This window comes from Furipterus horrens, unplaced genomic scaffold, assembly GCF_987537825.1.
Source record: "Furipterus horrens unplaced genomic scaffold, mFurHor1.1.pri manual_scaffold_12, whole genome shotgun sequence".
Lineage (NCBI taxonomy): Eukaryota > Metazoa > Chordata > Mammalia > Chiroptera > Furipteridae > Furipterus > Furipterus horrens.
In genome coordinates this window covers 81,383,935-81,406,655 of record NW_028327182.1, presented here as the reverse complement: position 1 = coordinate 81,406,655, position 22,721 = coordinate 81,383,935, and the positions used below count along the sequence as shown (strand labels likewise).

Sequence of the window (22,721 nt, the reverse complement as noted above, 5' to 3'; positions counted from 1 at the left end):
CTGAGCTCTCCCCCCACAGACCCACAATGTCAGCAGGCAGGTGTCATATCTGAGAATCCATCAACCTGCCTCACACTGTTTGCCCCGCCTTGATGATTTCCTGAGGCTTCACCCCACCCAGCTACTGGCCCACCCAAGATGTTAACAGTGACTTTTCCATATGAAGGGCTTATTTTGGCTCATGCCTCAGGCCTTCCTAAATCCTCTCAACAAGGAACAGCTGGCCTCAGCAAGCCCCCATGCCCCACACCTTGTACCTCTTGCTAGATGGCCCCAGGCCCAGCACTAGCAGCAGCTGGCATTGGTTCACAACTTGGCCTTGTTTGGGCACCTCCAAACCCAGCACAAGTAGCAGCCATCTGCAGATCACTTTATAGCTTACCCCAAGTGGCCCCAGACAGAACACAGACAGACATTGGCCTGCACCACCCGGGAAACACCAGTGTCTACACACCCATTGCACAGCTACAGACCATGTCAGGACACCACCTCCCAACCACCTCCACAAGCAATACACTGAAGGGGCAGACTCAGCAGGCTCCAGAGCCATGCCGAAGTAAGTCCTGTTCTATAGAGTGGGCCCTGCACAGCTGATCCTCCATGGAGGGTGGAGGTTGGTGGATAGTGGTCACAGCCAGTCCTTGTAGTTACTGGCCTAGATAATTTTTCCCATTGACCTGCCAACAGCATCAAGGCTCAACTAAAAGAGATGGGTATACTGAGCCCACATGGAGGTGCACCTTGAGTACCCAGAATGGGTGGTGGGGAGGTTGTGCCACTGGACACGAATGGACACCTACTATATTATGCCATGCTGTTACAGAATGGGGGTGTCCAAAAGTCCCCAGAGCTTGCGGCTGGGGGATTGGGAAAAGGAAGCAGCTTTTAGGATGCCTTCACATACCTGGAGCTAGTGGCTAGTGTCTTTGTTATGCAAATGGTTTTGATGCTTCCAAGGCCTCAAGAAGATGGGAGGGGTCTCAGACCTTGGGATGGTACTGAAAGAGCATACAGAACCTGCACAAGGTTCTGTGAATGGTCAGAACTGGGTACCATGCCCACTGCATCACAGGACGCGGTCAGGGATTTAAAAATAAGGGGCAGACACTTTAACTGGGGACACCATGGGGTTTTGAAAAGGGTACTCCATGCAGCTTTGAGAACACCTTGTGGCTTGGAGATGGGGAAATATCTTTGTGGTTTTGGAAAGGAGGCTGGGAAATCCATGCCGTTCTGGATTAAAAGCTGGCGCACACCATAACACAGACAAGGCCTCCCCAATCAGAATTGAATGATTGGCAGCTACCGGTAAAGCTGAACTGTGTCTAGGAAGTAGGGAAACAGTATCTCTAACTTTTTTAAAACTAGCCTGGTTTGGTAGTGGGAGGCAGAAATATGTGTTTGTGGGTGTTTTAAGGAACATAAGACTTAACGGCAGAAATCCGCAAATAATCTAAATCTATATAACTATTAAGTAAACAATTCTTTTTCTTTTCACTAAACTTTGATATTGAGAGTTATAATTCTGGCAGCGGGCAACCGGGCCCCTAACAAAACAGTCTGTGGGTTCTGTTTCAATCAGAGAGCCCAGGGGTTCTGTTACAATGTTACCAAGACAGGGAGTCATAGCAGCTCTACCTAATACATAGAAATAAACACAGGGAGACTGCCAAAATGTGGAGACAAAGAAACATGGCCCAAAGGAAAGAACAAGTCAAAAATCCAGAAAAAGAACTAAACAAAATAGAGATAAACCATCTATCGGATGCAGAATTCAAAACACTGGTTATAAGGATGCTCAAGGAACCTAAGTGAGTACCTCAACAGCATAAAAGAGATCCACTCAGAAGCAAAGGATACACTAATTGAAATAAAGAACAGTGTACAGGGAATCAACAGTACAGTGTATGAAGCCGAGAATCAAATTAATGATTTGGAACGTAAGGAAGCAAAAACAACCAATTAGAACAACAAGGAGGAAAAACAATCCAAAAAAACAAAGATAGTGTAAGGAGCCTCTGGGACAACTACAAATGTACCAAAATTCACATTATAGGGGTACCAGAAGGAGAAGAGAAAGAGCAATAAATTGGAAACGTATTTGAAAAAATAATAAAAGAAAACTTGCCTAATTTGGTGAAGGAAATAGACATGCAGGTCCAGGAAGCACAGAGAGCCCCAAATAAGATGGACACAAAGAGGCCTACATCAAGACACAGCCTAATTAAAATGTCAAAGAGAAAGAGAGAATCTTAAAAACTGCAAGAGAAAAGCAGAGAGGTACAAAGGAGTTCCCATAAGACTGTCAGCTGATTTCTCAAAAGAAACTTTGCAGGCTAGAAGGGATTGGCAAGAAATATTCAAAATGATGAAAAGTGGGGACCTACAGCCAAGATTGCTCTACCCAGCAGAGCTATCATTTAGAATCAAAGAGCAGATAAAGAGCTTTCCAGACAAGAAAAAAACCAAAGGACTTCATCATCACCAAACCATTATTATATGAAATGTTAAAGGGACTTATTTAAGAAAAAGAAGATCAAAACAATGAACAATGAAATGTCAAAGAATACATTATCTATCAACAATGGAATCTAAAAAACAAACTAAGCAAATAAGAAGAACAGAGACATAATCACAGATACAGAGAACATTTTGATGGATGCCAGATAGGAGGGGGGTGTAGGGGAAAGGGGGAAGAGGTGAGGGGATTAAGAAATACAAATAGGTAGTTACAGAATAGCCACAGTGATGTAAAGTACAGTATAGGAAATGGAATAGTTAAATAACCTAAATGCATGACCCATGGACATGAAAAAAGGTGTGGGGATTGCCTGAGGGACTGGGGAGTGCTTGGTGGAGGGGAGCAAAGGGGGGAAAAATGGCACAACTGTAATAGCATAGTAAACAAAATATAATTTTAAAAATAATAATAAAAAATTTCAATGGTAATCAAAACTAATTGTTCTTTCTCTTTCAATAAATCATTTTCTAAAAAATTCATTTATATATAAAGGGAACCCCTCCTGGTACAAGTGAATAAAGCAAGCAAATAAACACAGGTTAAAAGCTTCTAGAATTTTGAAGACATTACTAAGAACTTTATTTATAATAATTTAAGAAAAAGAAGTCTTTTAAGGATTTCTCCCATCATTATTTGAATATTCTCTACACATTAAAAAGCATGATGAAAAAGAGCAAGAATCAAAGAAAGAGAGACGTTAATTGATTGTATATGTGAGCTGGGAAGTTTCAACACAGCAGCCTGTGAGGCCTGAGCATGAGGGTCTGGCAGAAACAACATCCTTGATAGAAAGGTAAAAGGTTAAAGGATGAGATTCAAAACTTAGAATTTAAAAAAAAAAAATGTTTGGCCTTTTTCCCCTCTCCTGCAGCCTCCTGACACTGCCCAGTACCTGCAGCATGGAGTCCTCCAGAAGGGAAAATAAAGGAGAGTTTAAGACCGTCAGGAAGAATATGACAGTGAACTTCACGGCAACCCTCAAAGGATGCGGGAAGGCAGACACCATCCAGACAGCCACCCAGCACCTGGATTCGCTTACCTTTTCCTGAAGCCTAATATTGTCCCACACTTTGCTGCACACCATACACTCAAACGCATCAATGTAGTTGTCTTGCTTGATGTCCTGCACTCCCCACTTCCGTTCCCTGAGAGCTGTGAGAAGTCGCTGGTTAGAGACCTCACCCTTCAGCTTCCATTCCATGTAGGCCTCGTACAATCTGTCATCATAATCCAGTCGTCTGATGTAACTCGCCAGGTCTCTAGGGTGGGAAAATTCGGACACGAGAATAGCACTTCTGTTACTAGGAAGCCAGTCCGCAATGCTGGGGGATCCATAGTACACAGGGACGACCCCCAGTTTCAGAGGCCTCCAGAACTTCTCAGTGATGTAGTCGTCACAAACTGCATTCTCAAAAGCAAGGATAAACTTGTACTGAGCAATGATCCTATAAAAGCCATCGGCGTCCATGGAGGCTGGGTTTTTCAGCTGCTGGGGGAGATCTTTGTTGTGCAAGCACTCACCATAGGAGTCGACCTCGATGTACGTCATCAGCTCTCGGACATAGCTATCCCTGTCTGATGGTGGATCACAGTCTGACTGCACATATACCAGCGGGGCAAGTCTCTCCCGAAGGTTGTTTTTGGACTGCAAAGGGACCAGGTATCGATGTGACTTCAAGACTTCTATGCCCTCCAAGTACTGGGTAGTTAGTGGCAAGTGGGAATGTCGGCTGAATGTGGCGGTGTAGTTGAACAAAGTGATGACCGGCTTATGAAAGAGCTTGTAATTGTTTTTGGGGGACTCTTCATGAAAAAGGGCCCAGTCATGATGGGCTTTCCGAGGCAGAGGCAAGCTATCTATGCTGAAGTCAGTACCTAGGAGAAGAAGAGAAACTATTAGTATGTTCAAAACCATTTTGGTGTTTAAATTTGAGTCCACCTGATAAGATTAGAACACAGAACACATAGGCGCTTGAGGCTGTAAATAAAAAGTATGTTACAGTGTCTGCAAAGTGCCTGGCGGTCAGTCAGGAAGCTTTCACCCCAGAAACTGCTCTGGGAGAGAATCACTAAGGAGAGGGCCTGCTTTCTCATGTAATGGAAAGGGGAATGGGAGTAGTGTCTAGCCAGGATCTAAAGGGAGAATTTATTCCACTGCCTCCTGCAATCGGTTTTTCTTCCTGGGGTACTGTCTAAGAGAGAACACAAGAAATAACTCTTTAAAAAGAAAAGAGAAAGGAAGCCAAAAGGAAACAGCAATCAGCTTGGCAGATTGAATAACTGAAAAAAGGTGAAATCATGCAAAAGTAGCCAGAACAAATATACAGGATAGATTTTTTTTAATCCAAATGATCAATTTCAACAAAGTGCAGTTAATCAATCTTAGTCAAGGTGGTAGACAAGAGGCTTTTAAAGACAAAGAGCTGATAATAGCACTGTTACAGACCACTGCAGGATGGACATGAATTAACAAGCATATCAAGAAATAAAGAAGGCATAAAAGGATTATAATTATGAGTGATTCTAGCTTCCACGGGATTAATTGGGAAACCTCTGAAACGTGATAATGTGCAGACAGAAGTGATGGATGTGGTAAGCAATTGTTTCCTGACTGCATGGGTGGAGACCCCATCAGGAAGAATTTATTTTTATAACTGGGAAAAAAGAATTAAGACAATATCACAATGTATAATACAGAATTTCTAAAGTGTTCCTGACATTGAGGATTTTGTGGCTCCTGACTTGCATTTTTTAACGTAAGGAAAGGGCAAAAATTCCATCCTCCAGGACCCACTAGGAAGAAAAGCATCAAATAAATGCTTCTACTGAAATAAAACATATTATCAGTAGAATTCTTAAGAATTATTTGATACCAATACACACTCTCAAATAAATATATACTCTTTGATGCCAACAGTACATCAGTGAGAAATCAATTAATCAAGAAAGGCTTTTAAACAATTAAAAATCAAATAAGATTATGTCAGAAGACACATCAGAGTATACTGAATGCAGAGAAATTGCTGAAGAAAGTACTACTGTCTTGAAACAGGCTTTTATTCTTAATGATCAAGAATAAAAGATTAATATCTAAAAATGGTTATATATCTGTTTACTTGGCATTTGCCATATTTGACCATTAGCATCAAAAAGAATACTCACCCACACGACTGAGATTTAATGGCACATAGAGTTGGATGGTCAGCAAAGGTTAAGAGAGAAACATGAGGATATGAAAGAGAGAATTTTAGGCAATTTATTACATTGAAGTGGTTGCTGCTCAGAAAGGTTCTAGGCTGGCCCTGGCCAGTGTGGCTCCGTTGGTTGGAGCATCATCTCATAAACTGAATGGTCATGGGTTTGATTCTTGGTCAGGGTACATGCATGGGTTGCAGGTTTGGTCCCCAGTTGGGGCGTGTGCAAGAGGCAACTGATTGATGGTTCTCTCTCACATTGGTGTTTCCCTCTCTGTCTTCCTCCCTATCCCTTTCTCTGAAATCAATGAGCATGTCCTCAGGTGAAGATTTTTTTTTTTAAAGGTTCTAGGCTGGTCAAGTATTCAATAATATGGGAATTGGGACCCATAAAACTTGAGTTAGAATATAAAGTTTCCACCAATAGTACTGAATCAAGGCCATCTGCCTAAGAGAGAAAGAACTACAAACCAATCCAAGCAAGCTAGAAGTAAGGATCTAACTGAAAGATTAGAGACTGGAGGGGACATGACTAAAATGAAACTGGGTTTGGAATTAACTGGGGAATCAGAGAAAGATGTCTTGAGTGAGTGACTCCAACACCAGAGGCTGTCTGTTACTAATACTTATGTGACACATGGCTGAGTTTTAGCGAGGCTCTCACCCTGAGTGAGTAACAGGAAAGATCCAAGATGCAGAGCAGGGAAACAAAAAGACAAAAAACCTCCCTCCAATGCTTCAGGTAACGGAGAGGGCCTCTATTTCATCTCTGCTTGTCCACATCAGTAAAGAACAGGAGAAACTGCAATGGCTCTGTCTAGACCTTTTCAAATGGCCACTATCTAGATCCACTCAGGCTGTGCTGGTAGCTGGGATCAAACTTGAAACAGCCACCAGTTATGAGCCTCATTCATTATAACTAGGAGATGAGAGCTTACAAGCTCATTATACCTTTAGCCAAGCTGCTATTGAAACCTTAATGTTGGAAGGACGGGAGAGGAGCATTGAGTCCCTCCCATATGCAATCTGTGGTAGCAAAAAAAAGCCCGCAGAATCTAAGCAAGAAACACCAATTTATAGTCATGTACTAAAAAGCAACACAGCTTTTTTAATGCAAGTGTGTGATTCTCATATGCCCATCTGAATTTTGTTTAATTTGTAGAAGTGGGGCTTTATATCTTTGATAGTGGGAGAATGTCTCTTTAATAGAGGAAAGTTAAAAGGACCTGACTTCCCAGAAACATGTCCCATTGTTTACTATCTTAAAAAGTACTTCCTAGTTACTTCCCTAAGATACACAACACACAAACACACACATATATACCTATTAAAATAGATTTTCCATATTCTTACAAACTAAATTCTCTGGGGAAGAATTTTTTTTTAAGTCATGTCACCCAGTGAGTTCCTCCCTTAAACCAAGATTTTCAGATGGCAAACACTCAAGAATACTGAAATTTGAACCATAACAGACCTCAAAGGATATCATGGCCTAGGATATAAGTACTGATATTGAGCAATTCCTAAAAGCAATGGGATGTAGCTCAGGAAACAACTGAGTTATTTAGCTCTCTCTGACTCCAGGGAAATGCCCATAATAATAAGGGTTGGAACTCGGGTCTTTAAAAAATGAAAATCAACTAACCTATAATAAATCCAAAAAACAAGTGACTAATTCGCATGTGATTGGTTTACTAGTCATCTTCACTGGGCCTTACATTTAACAAATTCAGATTCAAACTTTCTTTCTCTGGGTTATTTTGTGCTTACTGAATAAGGACAAATTTATTTCTTCCTTTAAATAACAGCTGACAAACAGATCTTCAATGCTAAAGTGCACTGTAAAGGAAATTGCAATGAAATACAAATGGCATAAAATTAATGCTGGCAAACGATGCTAGAGTGCTGATTATGGAGACTGAACTTGAAACAGCAGGTAAGCAGAAGAGCAACAATTCTTGATGATACATGTTTCTGTGCTCCTTCTCTTCTGCAGGGTTATATGCTCTTCTTTTGTGATTTCCAGACAAACCGGTAAAAATAAAGAGCAACATATGCTATTAACCCCACAGGACTAATGAAGTGTGAGTCATTTATCTGGAGCTAAAATCCCCAGATTGACCAATGGTAAAGGACTCGCTACAACACTGATTCTACTGAATTCTACCCTTGGCACTCCCAAGTCCACCCAAAAAAATATCACCCAGCTTAAACCCAGTCCACTTGGGAAGACAGCATGCCTTAACTAGGAGAAAAAGGTGCTCCCACTAAATGGCCTGCAAAGGTCATTTCTGTTTTTAAAAAGAACCTCTACCATAAAACTGAGTCCCTTAAAAATGTGATGCCACAAAAAATACTCCCAACAGAGGGAAATCAAACTTTGGAGAAAAAAAACAGTTTAAGCCAAGAGGCTGCCTCATTTAGTATCATTGAGAATGTACGTAGTTCACCTCTATTTTTAAAGTCATCTCACATGAATTTTCTCCACTTTCCCTCACAGCCCCATCAGGTCATTTATTTTCTCTAAGGTTCTGAGGGTTAATTTAAAATGTGAAAGAATGGTGTTGGTGACTGGGAAAGGCTCCTGTTACCTCAGGCTAAATTCTAGCCAAGGGCACTAGGGGTCATGCCACACACGCGCCCTGGAGGGTACAGCCTGTCTCTAAAGATTCAGAGAGGCTCTGGCCCGCCACTGGAGTTGGAACACTCTCGTACTAACTTCTAGACCCATGTTCTTCCCTCCTTGCCATAATCTCTCTTCAGGAGTCCTTTTATCTGCTCCTTAGTCAATTCTATGTCACAGAGGCCTCTCTCAATTATACATGTTATAGCTCTCCATCAATGATACATGTTCAATTAGGCATCTGTCCGTTTTAGCCCTGGGCCTGGAAATTTCTCGTGCCCCCTTACTGAGCCTGTGCTGTAGGCTAGTCAATAACTCTGCAGCCCCTTCTGAACAGTGCAAGGCCTGAGGCAAGAGTACAAATAGAGTCCCATGTACCATATGCCTAAACATTTAAAAGCTATAAATCAATTTAACAAGCTATAAATCAATTTAACAAGCTGTTAAATGTTTTATCTTTCTACCTTCACGTACAGACATCATGATTTTATTCAAATGTGCAAAGCCATGGTTCCCACCAAAGAGGAATAACATATATTCGAAAGTAACACCCTTTTCTGCCACAATTCATAACTTTCTTTGGGGCCTGGTATGGGGTGAAAAAAGGAGAAGGAAGAGGATTCTCCTTCATTTGCCCACTCAACCTTTCTTAATCCCTCCAACCTCCCCTTGTGATCACTCAGGACCACTGCAGGTGAAACACCCACTTTATCTTCCTCTGGGGGCTGAGGGTGGACGCTGAGCTCAGTTCTATACTGAAGCCTTTGCCCTCTATCACAATAGCTCAAATAAAATCTAGCTGTTTTTCACAAGTTTTCTGTGCAATATTTTTCATGTCCAGGTCACATCTTTGCAGCCACCCCTGGTCAACCTTTAAACCCGTCCGCCCTTGGGAAGATAAACCAGGGACAAGGCCAGCGCAGGCTCTGGCATGGGCTCCAATCTGGGGCAGCGAATTCTGGGGCTCTTGTCCTTGTAGTGTGGTGCTTAAGGCAGAGGGCATAGGCCCTGTGGCCACGAGTGGCCATGTGACCGTGGCCCATAGACTCCTCACAGCTGGAGGAAGGCCAAAGTAGACCGACCCTTTTTGGCCAAGTCTAAGGGTTCCTTTGTTCTAATTGAAGTTGCCACTCATCCTCCCCAAGCATGACTGGCAACTGGAATTCATGCTCTACACTAAACAAGGGCCTGATATGCCTTTTGCGAGTCCTTAAACCAAGGGAAGAAATTCAGATTTTTTTTTTGTATGTTATATTTTCTACTGTACAAGGCTGAGACTCTGTAAACATCATTTCTCAGAATCCCTTGCCAACTGGTTTGCAATTAGGCCCCACCAATGGGAGCACTGTAGGGAGGCGGGAATGTGGGAGAGAGGAGGAACATCTTCCTAAAGCCTTCTCATGTAGCAGAAAGAGCCACAGCTCTCGGGACTATGGTCATGTAGTGGAGACAAGGGTCATGTGGAGAGTGGTGACAGCCAGAGTGGCAGTGGCAATGATCTGGAAGTGCTGGCTCATGGGTTCTTGTTCACCTCCAACAGAGGAGCCTTTGAGACCAGCCATTCCGTACTTGGCAGAAAATCATTTCCCTCTGAGATGTTTCCTGTTATTCATTTTGCTTAACCTTCCATCTCCCGCTTTTGCTCCGACTAGCCCTTCAACCCCTTTGTTATGGATTCCCAAGATAAATTCCCGCTGTTTGAAATATCTAGAATAATTTGTTTTCCTATGAGACTGATTAATACACAAGCCCATTTCAAAACCTTGGGACTTCCATTCGATTGCAACTCATTCCAAGTTGTGCTGCAAGTTTTCTCTTGCTCTTTTGCTCCTTGACTTCTCTAAAAATACTGATTCTTCACCACTCTTCTGCCTCGTTACCACCATCTCAGATTCTTATCTTCCCATCAGAGAATCACCTTGCTGTTTATTTCTCTCTTAGTCCATCTGGTGAAAATGTGGAAGCAGAAATAATGCAAGTCTCTCATTTAAGAAGGGAAAATATAAAATCATAAGACAAGACTCTCTTTAAGAAAGGAACCATCAAATTACTTGAAACCTATAGCATACTCCTCATTCAGATACTGTGTTAGAGATTCCTTCTCTGAGAGGCTAATTAAAATACACAGGATACGGATGACCCAGGTAGCTCCAAAGAATGATGTGGTGGTGGTGAAGGTCTTCAGGAAAACTGTGTTTGACCTCATTCTAAGTTTTATCACAGATTACAAATCCTCTCCACTGTGTTTCTTGACATTTAATGTAAAAAGAGATAAAGACTTTCTTGTTGCTGAAGGATTTCACTCCAGAGCCTTTTACCCATTGGAAATGAAAACCTCTACGGCTAAAAGATGTTCAAGCTTACGAAACAATGGGCAGAACACAATTGTAGGGGACAGCAATAGTTCATAAATCACATATATTGTTAATCACCTCGGCCGGAGCTAAACTCATAGTGACCTCACTGAGTTTGTTTTAATTTCCTGTCTCGGATTAAATCATTTGTTTCATAGAGCTCAAACACGTGTCAGCGTTCAAGATAACTATTACAATGGCTACCTCCCTCCTCTAAGCCTACCAGCACATTGAAGTACTCCGGCAGTGTCTAACTCCGAACACAAAAGGAAATTGAATTGCTTCCACAGTAATAATTAGAAAAAATGAGAATTAGGTGTTGTGAAGACCAAGAAGAAACAAGCGCAGGAGTGACAGTTTGCCATGCAGCCTAAGGCAGTCCCCTCCCCAAAGACAGGGGTGCTGATGTCACCGAGGGCTCATTTGGCAAAGCCACTTCAGAGCCCTAGAATGCCCTGCTGAACTCTGACATAAAATTTCCATGGCAAAGCTCCGTAACACTGGATTAGGGTTTGCGATCTCTCTCAACGCATGTGAAGAATTTACTCTTTGGCATTAAAAGCCACATTAGGGTGCTTCCCCTCTCATGTTCTGATTCTCCACTGCAGTGGACACACCTGGAGACGGGAGACACTGCCTCTGACACCGAGAAGCGCAACCACTACCAAAAGCACTTTACTGAGTCCCATAACTGGGAACTCTGGGGCTTTAAAAATGAACAGAATAAGCCCCAGGGATTTTATGATTATGAATGTAAATGTTAAGCCATTAGCTGAAATTCAAAGTGGAATAACACAAATACAATTAGCCCTAGCAGGAGAAAGAAAGGAATCATGATTTCTGACTGGTCAAAGAGTTTGGGGCTTAATTTTTTGATATGTACATAGGAAAACCAAGCAATCAAAGAAAATAAATACGACCCAATTATTAACTCAGGGCAAACAAGAAAAGTAATCCGTGTACTATCTGTTTCATCTATGAATATCATTTGCATAGTCATAACAATGTAGAGTAAATATTGATCAATCAAATATAGTAATGTAAATGAAAGGTGGAGATACAGGAAGGATGAGTGTGTGTTGACAAGGATAGGATAAGTGAGTAAACGTTTGTCTTCCGAGACTGAATCAATAGATAACACCTAATACTGAAAAATCATGAAGTAGTAATATCAGCATGGTAACAACCAGAAAGGTCAGATAAAAGTCCTACAAGTGGTAACCTCAGGAGGTAACTATTCACTGTTTAAACTTATAGAGTACGTATAGCTTTGATAAAAGTAAAAATAAAGTAAGCAAAAGGTTATGTAGGAAAAGTGTCCCCATGCACCAGAAACCCAGGTCCCTCCCCTCTGTTACCAGTTTCTTGTATGTTCTGCTTTTTATTTTAAATGGAAGGAAAGGAGGAAGGAAGGAAGGAAAGAAGGAAGAGAGGAAGAAAGGAAGGAAATCACATTTAATTAAATCTAGGAAAAATAAACTAAAAATGCACCATTATTTTTTATTTCACTAAGAAAAGCACTTCCAACTGAACTATGAACTAATGCTTTCTTACATTTAGAACTTTTAAACATACTTGTTGAAAGAACATTTTTAGATTTGCTTCTAGATTTTTATTATTTATCACTCACATGAATGCTTACAAAAAATATGTTACAGTAGTCCCTCTCTATATCATGGTTCACTTATTGCAGCCTCACTCTATCGCGGGATCTTTAAAAATATTATATTTAATTATTTATTGTGGATTTTTTGCTGTATCACGGGATTTTGCAGTACTGTACAGTAAATACTAAAAATAAATGTAAGGTTCTTACTTCGCGGATCTTCACCTATCGCGGGGGGAGGGGGGTCTAGAACGTAATACCCATGATAAGTGAGGGGTCACTATAAACTGTTTCTAAAATTGTTACTAAAAATATGTTAAAGTTTCTAAAATGTCTTCATATTCGGAGTCCAACTCTTCTGAATAGTTTTTGAATCTTTGATGTCGGTGTTTTTTAATACAATATTTTGCTCTGTGCCCTTAAGACTGTTAGCAATACAGCATTGCTTAAGAGTGTTCCACTATCGGCTCTGAGGTTTTCCTCCAAACCACTCACGCCCATCCTCAAGCTTTGATGCCTGTGCTTTCTTGGCATTACCAGATGTCAAAGGAAGTTTTCAGACAGCAGCTTGACTTATATTCTTCCCTCAGATGGCCCTGACATGGCTTCCTGATGGTAACATCAAAGGGCTGTAGTTGTCCCATTGTGCCAGGTGGAAGGACTGCCCAGTCTGTGCCCACACAGGCAGTAACAGCTGCGTCACTGCTGCTGCCCAGCTGGCGGTGACTGAAGGGGGTTATCAACTGCACAGCCCATGCTGCCTTCAGAGGCGTTAACAGTGGAAAAACAAAAATGCTTTTTAGAATTAAAGAAATTTTTTCCCATTAATGAAAACATATGATACATACTGTTGTACACCTGGCATTATCTTTGAAGAGATATGTCCCTATCAGAGCATATGAACTTGCCTTATTCTTTCTAATGATCTTGTAGTATTATTCCATCGAGTGTACACAGTCACTTCAATATTCTCCCAATTTTTCTACTCTGTGGGACAAATCTAAACTCTGAAAAGTGGCTCAAGAAATAGCATTGTATCTGAAGGCACTTGATACAGCTGACATCTTCCTAACAACTAAAACTTTGGTGAGTACCAGCCAGGTGTCTGTTTTAGACTATTGGCTTGAGGGACATTTTACAGACATTAATCCTGAATACAGCAGTCAGTCTCCAAACTAATTATATCCTCTAAATGATCAATACACCAAATGAGTGCTTTTTCTAAAGCGAATCTACCCACCAGGTAGCTATGGAACTGCCAAATCATTAATTATATTCCACTTTGCCTCTGGGCCACATTTGACCTTGGTTGGAAGCTATGACTTGGGAAAATAAACTCTTGCTCTCACAACCCGTAGTATCCCACTCCACGCAGTCATCTTAGAACCTCTCTACCCACGGCAGAAGTGTTGAAGAATAAAGCACTGTCCCTCAAAGCTAACCATGTCTGGGACACTCCTAGCTTGATTTTCTAACGTGCATGTGTCTCATCACAGAACCAACAAAACGACAGCAAATTTGGTCAAGGATTGTAGCTCCATATTATGAATTCTTAGTAATACAATATATAAATTGTATTTTATAGGCCCAGGTGTGATATTATAAAAAATAAATAAAATAAAATAAAAAAGAGATCCATCCACCTCTCCTCTATCGGTCAAAAAGAGTGAGACAGTAAACACATAAAGCAAAGGACATAAACAATTTCCTATAACTTTTATTTCATTTTATTTTTTATCAAATTTCTAATATAATGAAATCCTATTGCACTAAAATACATAAAAGAGGGAAAAGAGGGCAGAGAGCAGAAGGAAGAGGAGAAGAAACACCGTCTATATTCCAGAAGAAAAGAGATGGCAACATTGGGTGTGTATCAGTGTGTCGGTGTGTGAGAGTATGTGTGCGTAAGATGCAAACAGGAACATAGCACAACTCTTCAGTATAGTCTCTACTAATGTCTTTTTAAAAAGAATTTATAGAGGCATTAGTTTACATTGTAGTGTTCATACTCAAAGATAGATGACATTTGTTCCAAAACACCTTACCTAGTAAAGACGAGGGGTCAGAGAAAGAACAGAACGAGCCCCGAAATTGGAAATGAAAACTCCCTCACACACTCTTACAAGGGAGGCCCACTGCCCAAGGCGCCTTTGAGGCTCGATTTATCCCCGCCCTCCAAAGCCGCAGCCCATGTGAGCACAGGGGCAAAAGCACAAGACGGGAGCGAGAAAACGAGGGTGGTCGGACAGGGATATCACAGCACAAAGTCCGGGGGCTGTGGGTGTGCTGGGTGGGCGAGGTCACAGAGCTTTCAGCTGCCACGGCCCGCAGAGGACCATGTGGAGAAGTGGCAGAGTAGACGGAGCTCTGCAGGGACCTGTTGAACTGCTGAACAAAACAGTCCTGCCTAACCCAGACCTCTGGCTGATCCAATAAGTAAATGCCTGGATTGTGCAGCCGCGTTTGGTCTGGATTTTCATACCTGCAGCCTAATGCATCTGAGGGATGACGGCATTCGTCTGTGGCCTCATGTCCGGGAAGTCTGCATGTTGCTGCACTGAGAAGCAGCGCTGTAGGTGAGACCTCTCCTGCTCTTTTTCTAAATCAGGCTACACTGCTGTTGGCTCTGGGTCTTTAGGAGGTGAATGCTTTTGCAGGAAGAGCTGTCCAAGTTGCCCAATTCCTCCTTTTGGTTGTTCCCTATTCAGTTATCTTGTGGCTTTTTGCATTGACCTGACTAGAGCACTTATCATATTCAGTTGCAGTTATGTGTGGACCTGTCTGGGCCCCCTCCCAGGATCCATAACTTATTCATCTTTGCCTGGAGAACCTAACATAGAGCCTGGAATATAGTATGTACCCAAAGATATTTGGAGAATAAATAAATGCATTGCTAGATTTTATTGTACAGAAGTCAGGCCTTAGTTTATTTTGGCAATAAGAGGTAGAGAACAAGAAGTAAAAGCAGAAATCGGGTGCTAACACCAAGTATCAGTCAAAGGCACAGAGCTCCAATGTGGAATCACTGGGCATTCTAAGAACATCTTAAAATTGAGGCAAAGAACTGAAAGCCCTTTATACAAGTATCATCTGCAAATTGCAACAGTCCCACCAAAAGCAAGCAGAGATTTCAGCTCACATTCCTAGCTGTTGATTCCATGACGAGCATCTCCACCCACTGAGATGAACAGGTTTCTGTAAACATAGCAGGATATATAGTAGGTCAGGGAGAAATAGGCGACGTGCGTTGATGAGAAAATCCCTACTTTTAGGCACTTTCTTCTGCCTCATTTACTCTGGCAAGTAGTTTTATTTTAATTACTTATGATAACACTTCATGGTAGACCAGTAAGTAATACTACCCACCTCATAGCAAATACTGAAATCTTAGCAACACTGTAGCACTTATTACTCCAGTTAACTAATTTTTTGCAAAAAAAAAAAAAATGTTTGACAATGATTTGAGACAGAATTAGTGAGTTATAAAAATAAAAAATGGATTATTAAGAAAACGCTAAGAATTGGACTCTTAACCTGAGCTCTGGTATGGAAGATTTTTAGGTGTAGGTGATTTCTTGACTTTTCCATGCTGACCACATTTTCATTAGTGTTTCTTAGCAGTCAGTCATGGAAAAAGAAAATTAAAATTTATGCTAATTCTGAGCTCATGTGAAGTCCAAGAAATTATAACTAGCAAGTAAATTTTTCTGAGAACTTTTATACAAATCAAATATATAAGTAAGTAATAAAAAAGATTTACTAAAAGCAGAGAAAATTACGAATTTGCTGTCTGAGCTTGCAAAATTTAATTATCCATTTTTATTCTGTTTCAAATTTTTCACATGTTAATAAGAATTCAAAATTTGAGGGGAAGTCAGTACAGTCTTTTCAAGGCCAACTTGGCAGTACCTACCAAATTTTTTATTTAATTTATCCATTGACACAGTGATATCACTCTCAGATATCTAGAGAAATAATAGCACATGTGAGTAGAACCAGGCAAACACGTTCATAACTACAACAACAACAACAAAAAAAAAAATCAGCAATAACCTAAATAAACATTGGTGGGAATGGTTAAGTAAATGTAGGCACCTCCCTACTACTGAATCACTGTAGCTTTAAAAATAATGAAGTAAATTTGTATAGTCTAACCTGACAAAAATCTTTAGGTTATATGTTTAAGTGAAAAAAAGTTATTTCTATAGTATGATTCAGTTTAAGAAAAATATAGACAAAACTACGGGTTGAATTCAATTGCACACAAAACTTCTGGAAAAAATTGGCATTAATCTGACTGGGACAAGGATTGATTTTTTAAAAGATGAAATTTTATTTATTTTTTGCTTGCTAGACTCTTTTATTGTTTAAATTTTGCCTTAGTAATATATTCATACATTATTTACCTAATTTTTAAAAATCAAAAATATTAAAGGAAAAAAGAAACACTTCTCTGGAGAGAAGCATAAAAAAGTCTCACAGACATCATATAAGATGTGAAGGCTCACAGATATACTCCAAAACTACCATATCATCCCCAGTGCTACTTAGGAAATATTACCTTTGGAATGCTGCATGCTTATAAATATCATATTTCAGAATTTATGTGGAAAATTATATGGTGCAGTTAACTTCCAGGGATTTCATATGTCCCAAAAGAAACCTGACAGGTTATAGATTACATGAACATCAACAGATAAATGTGTTCTGCTAACATCCAGTTAATGAATAATTTCAGATAAATATGAGAGATTAGCACGCACCTTCAGAGAAGCCATGTTAGAACAATGGCTTGTAATTCAGTTGAAAAAATTGGTTGGATTTTTAAAAATTAAACACATTGGTTATCACAATAATCAAGCTGGAGCCCATCAAACCAAAGACCTGAAATAATAATAATTACTAATTTAATGTGTTAATCATAGTGCTTTTGAATATGTACTTCACAATCTTGATTACATTTCAAAGCATTAAATGTTGGCAATGTTAGAGCTCTTCAAATAGTATTCTGGAAAGCAGAAGAGTAATAAAACATAATATGTCCTTAATAAAATAGGAAACCAGACTATACAAAACATTTTTAAAAACCTCAGTTGAAATCAGGTAAGTGGCGCATGCAAGCCCAGCTGGAGACGGCTTCCAGAGGACTGATTGCCCCTGAGGCGGGTCCCTTGTTACTGAGAGCCTCACCGTGAAGACACACAAATGCCCATGTTTCTAAAGAAGTTCATACCCCTTGCACCGTAATGTTCTTTATGCACCTACTAGAGGGGCTAGGATGACCACCTCAACCCAGTTTGCCTGGGTCTTGTCCAGTTTTATCACCGATATGTGGTAAAACCCTGTATCCAAGGAAGTCCCTGAGTCCTAAGCAACTCAGAACAGTCAGTCCCTGCCCAGACCACACTCCCATCAAATTAAAAAAAAAATAAAATAATGACCCGACCCTCAATAGCCTCAGCATGGGCAAAAGAGGTATGAATTATGTCCAGTCAAGTCTTATTCCTGGTCATATAAGTTTACAATGTGAGCTAAAAAAAAATCAGAGTTTCATCTCTTGATCAGAAAATAAAGAAAATTCAAAAACATACTGTGTGACAAAAACCAGACAAAAATAAAAAGAGTACATAGTACACAACTCAATGTATATGAAGTCTCTAATCCAGCAAGGCGAGCCTGCAGCGACAGAAATGAGATCTGTGATTCCCTGGGGCATGGCTGGAGGGTAGGGCTGAAGTGGTGCAAGGCCGGGAAGTTGGGGGAGACAGATGGACTTACAGGGGACACAAGGACATTTCTGCAGGGGGTTAATGCTCTATATCTTGGTTGGCAAGTTGTCACCAACTGCTGACTTGAAATGTATGCATTTGTTACACAAAAACTTCACCTTTCAAGAGTTTTTCTAAAAGAGGAATTTTAAAAAGTGAGGTCTCCCTTCACCCTAAAGATTCAGGACAGGTTGGAACAATATCTTTTAGGGATGCTATTGAAGGGATTCATGAGACTCAGGCAGATCGGAGAGCTCTGGGCGCTTTCAGCTCTACTCTTCACAGGACTCTAAGGAAGCAGCACATTACCCCAACTCCCTATGTATAAAAAACTCAAGATTCACTCACAATTTGTATAGCCGTTCATCACAGGAACTGGTACAGATTCTTTCTCTGGAAATAGAGAAAGAAAAGCATAGCTAATGTCTCCCATTTTACGTTACTGTGTTGTTGTCATAACTATGAATTCATCAAAAGTCTAGAAGACCAGAGGCACAATAGAAAGGAAGGCGGTGTAGATTTCCATGCCTCTAAATAATGCAACAGAGCAGCCCAACATAAACAGCTTCTAGTACAGAGATAATCTGAGCTATGGAACCTAATCTAATAAAAACCTGTGAAGTGGCTTCGGTTCAGGAGGTGGTCTCCATTTTGACCTTGATGCTTTATTTACATACTTCAAGGTAAGTACCATCTGAGAGTTGACTAGATACTAGGGAACAGATGCATAGACTTCCAGGATGGAAGTACCAGGAAGGGGACCAGAGGACCCAAATAGATGTCCTTCAGTGCATCATTAAGTGATCCTTCCACAGGGAAACAGTCCTTGAGTACTTGATATTTAGGGTGTTTTCTTGTCCTGATGGAAGGAAACCGTCACTTTTCAGTTCCCTGCTTCTCTCATGACCCTAACACTGCCCAGAGGATTGGTATGCACTGCATATCATTGGCATCTGAGGCTGGAATGCTAAACGCTTTGTTGCTAAATGGCCCTAAGATTAGAGCGCAGTAGTACCACGGGAAGGAAGGGCCACCTACTGGTGGTGACTGGGAGGAGAATGCAGTCCAGCTTTTGAAAGGCCTGCAGGGACGCATCCATGAACTTGCACTGGAAATTTCTCAAGTGAAAAGCCAGTCTCCCACTTGATACAGACCTGGCAAGGGTCAGGACTCACGAGCCCTTGCGTGTGTGCGTGCATGCACATTGCCATGTGCCAAATGCGTGCTGGTTCCTGTCAGCCAGTAAAGCGGCTCTTTGCACTACAACAACAGAGCCAAACATCGGCGCACTATTACTTCCCGACTGGGAAATAGAAAGTTATTGGGTTGCCTCTCCCACCTGATGGTCTGTAACGAAGTCTAGCACATAGCTGAGGTCCTGGCCCAGTGAAACGTCAGAGCCAACTCCATTCTCTGCAACCCGAGAGCTGAGCTGGCATGCAGGGTCCCCAGTGCTGCGCCGTCTGCCCAAGCCAGATCCTCCAGGCAAGCCGTCTGTTGCTGATGACCACCAAACAGCCACTTCCCTTCGGTTTCCTACCATGTGGTCAAATCCCCTTTGCCTAATAATGAGCAGTGGATAGCTGTTGGGTGTTACGGTGCAGGCCATTCAGATGCCAAGCCTTGAAAATAAATCCTCCCCCAGTAACTTGGAGCGAGTGCTCAGGAGAAATAATGGCACCTCAGAGATCTTAGAGCTTGCATGAAAGGAATTAGAGGATTCGAACTGGTGAATGACGTTATGAGAAAAACAGCACACACTCCGATCCAAGGTGCATAAGAAAATTAAGACACAATAACACCGAACCCGGATGCAGGAGCAGGACAGGGAAATGCAGAAGTGGTTTTCATCTCCAGCACAGCTGGAACTTGGCCACAGTGAACCACACAGCGGTATTTTTATTTTCTCTTAATCTGTACCCTAGCAGATACACCAAAGAGGATGGGCTGGTTTCAGCTTTGCTGCGTGACTCCCAAAATGAAAAACTGCGCACCGTTTTCGATTAGAAAAAAGAACCTTCAAAAATCTCCGTTTCGGATTTCGAATAGGCCAGACTGAGAAGGAGTGAGCTGGAGCAGCACTGTAGGACCAGCCCTAAATAAAGTACACGTGTGTGCCACTGGGCAGCATCAGAGAGCCCTGAGGCTCGGGCACTCTTCACCGTACTTGCCAAGGCGCTCAGCATTCGCAGCTCGGAGAAGGCATTAGACAATCCCAAGTGCTCACCCACTGTGTGGACATGAAGAGTCACATTTCCACGTGCACATCAGACAGGCAACACAAACCATTTTAACAGAGTTAACCGATCAGCATTGACTAAATGACAGCGCCTTGTGTTAGAAACTCATTATCGTCTTTAGGCCAAAATCCTGAGACAGTAAAATCCTCGGTAGTAGGGAAACTCACAACCTTTGAAACCATTACCAAAATACTTTTTCAAATAAGGCCTCACAATGTCTTCAAAGACATTACTACATACAGGGCCAAGGACAATCAACGTGAAGCCCCGGGAATAGATTGCAAGCCAGTGTGAAACCTTAAAGAGGCCTCAGAAACTGACACTCAGCAGTAACTGTATGACTGGAACTGCAGTTGGATCCAGTTAATTCACTCTTTAACGACAGAGCTATGCACAGCAAGACTCTGAAAATATGGGGCCTGTCAATCATTCACAGGCATCAGCCCCGCTGCCGACCATAGCCCAGGAGCGGCTTCAGCCCGGCCAATACCTTTGCTGCAGTCTTGGTAGATCCACTGGCCTGAAGGCCATCAAGCTCACCTATTCAAGTAAAAATCTTCCGTCATATCACTCATCCTCTCTCTTAGGAGACCCTGAGCACCACGGCACTGGAGCAAGGGGTCTATGCCCAAAGGAATGGAAAAGCACAAAACAAAACATTTCACTTCCTAGGGTTATAAGACCAGGACAGTTTTGTTTTATTTATTCATTTGTTTATGCATTTATATACAAGGGAGACCCCAAAAAACGGAATTTATTTATTAAAAAAATAGTATTTATTCTTCCATGTTTAAACTTCAGTCACCTTCAAAGTACTCTCTGTTTGAGGCAATACACCTATTGAGATGTTTTTTCCACTGCTCAGAACAGTTTTTGAACTCATCGACCTGGATGCCTTTTAGGGCTTCTGTTTTTTTGTGTGTCACCTCTTCCATAGCAGCAAAAACGTTTCCCCTTAAGGACTTTTTTTTATCCAGGAAACAAGCAAAAAAAAAGTCACTTGGGAGGAGATTGGGTGAATAGGGAGGGTGGGGCATGGGGGTCATGCCATTTTTGGTCAAAGACTGCTGAACATTCAGCGCATTGTGGGAAGGTGCTTTTAAATCACCCATAGTGAAATGGGCAATGCATTGAAAGAGTCTTCATAAAAAATTCACTGAATCTGAATGTAGCCTCTCACAATAACACCAGCTGGTGCACTGATACAGATGGGTTCCTAGAACACTCACCTAGCAGAGGAAGCCTGAACTACAAAGAGTCCACCCTCTGGAAGGTAATTCTGGGTTTTGAGGGAATCCACCAATAAATGTTTATTTATTGATTTTAGAGAGAGAGGAAGGAAGAGAGAAACACTGATTTGTTGTTCCACTTATTTATGCATTCCCTGGTTGATTCTTGTATGTAACCTGACCAGGAATCAAACCTGCATCCTTGGCATATCATGATGATGCACTAACCAACTGAACCAGCTGAAGTATATACATTTATATACTCTTAAGTGCTGGTACTCATACCTGGGAAAACAATCAGATTTTCTCTCTTCTCCTTTATCTCTGTCCTTCTCTGTCAGAATTTAAGTGAACAATGTCACAGCGATGCTGTATAAAGGCATTAGTACACTCTGCCAGAATAACCCACCAAAATAAAGTAGGTTCTAATGTAATAATCACCCACATAGATCACACCCTCTAAAATGACCTAAATAGAATAACTTGACATATTTATAGATATCTTTCCTTCAACGGGCATAAACTCTTTAGCTAATATTTATGGTATCTTTCCTTCAAAGACATAAAGCTGTACAGTCACTATCCAAAATCTGTAAGCCAATGTTCCGTAACTAAGTTGGCCTGTGTGACTGACTGGTCATCAAGTTCACTTACAAAGGAAAAGGAATCTGAATGACAGCAGAATTCTAGAAGGCAATGGAGCAAACCCTTCAAAATTCTGTGGGAGAATGATGTCCAGCCTCAAATTCTAAATTTCCTTTTACTCTTGTTGTGAAACAACTAGAAAATGGGCTGCAGCCACTCATGGGAGTAAATCAAGAAAGTGAAAAACAGACCTAGGAAATAGGAAATCCACCATAAAGCAGGAAAAATAAAAATACTCCAAGGATATCTGAAATTGCAGGATAATACTATTTACCAAGATTAGAGAACAAGTCCGGTTTAAAGAGGCAGAGGGGGAGGGCCGCAGAAAAAATGTTCCCTGAGAAGAAATAATATTGACAGATGATCTGACCACTTATTTAAATTTTATTTATGTAACTGAAAGTTATTTATATACATAAAAATGCTCCATATGTATACAGGTATTTGATATATCTGACGGAATACTGTTAAAATAAACTAACGATAAGTAATTAAAACTGAGAAAATCTTAAACAACAATTCTGAGCTCTAGTAAATAAAA

At 41.1% G+C, this 22,721-nt stretch overlaps 1 protein-coding gene across 3 annotated transcripts in view; it reads right to left on the bottom strand.

Moving 5' to 3' along the window:
- The window catches only part of POFUT3 (protein O-fucosyltransferase 3), a 64,313-nt gene that overhangs the window by 9,112 nt on the left and 32,480 nt on the right, over positions 1 to 22,721 (bottom strand). For all 3 annotated transcript variants that reach the window (XM_090258500.1, XM_090258502.1, XM_090258503.1), the window contains one exon: positions 3,561 to 4,396. In XM_090258500.1, the coding sequence (XP_090114626.1) occupies positions 3,561 to 4,396 (836 nt within the window). The remainder of the gene's footprint in view (positions 1 to 3,560; positions 4,397 to 22,721) is intronic.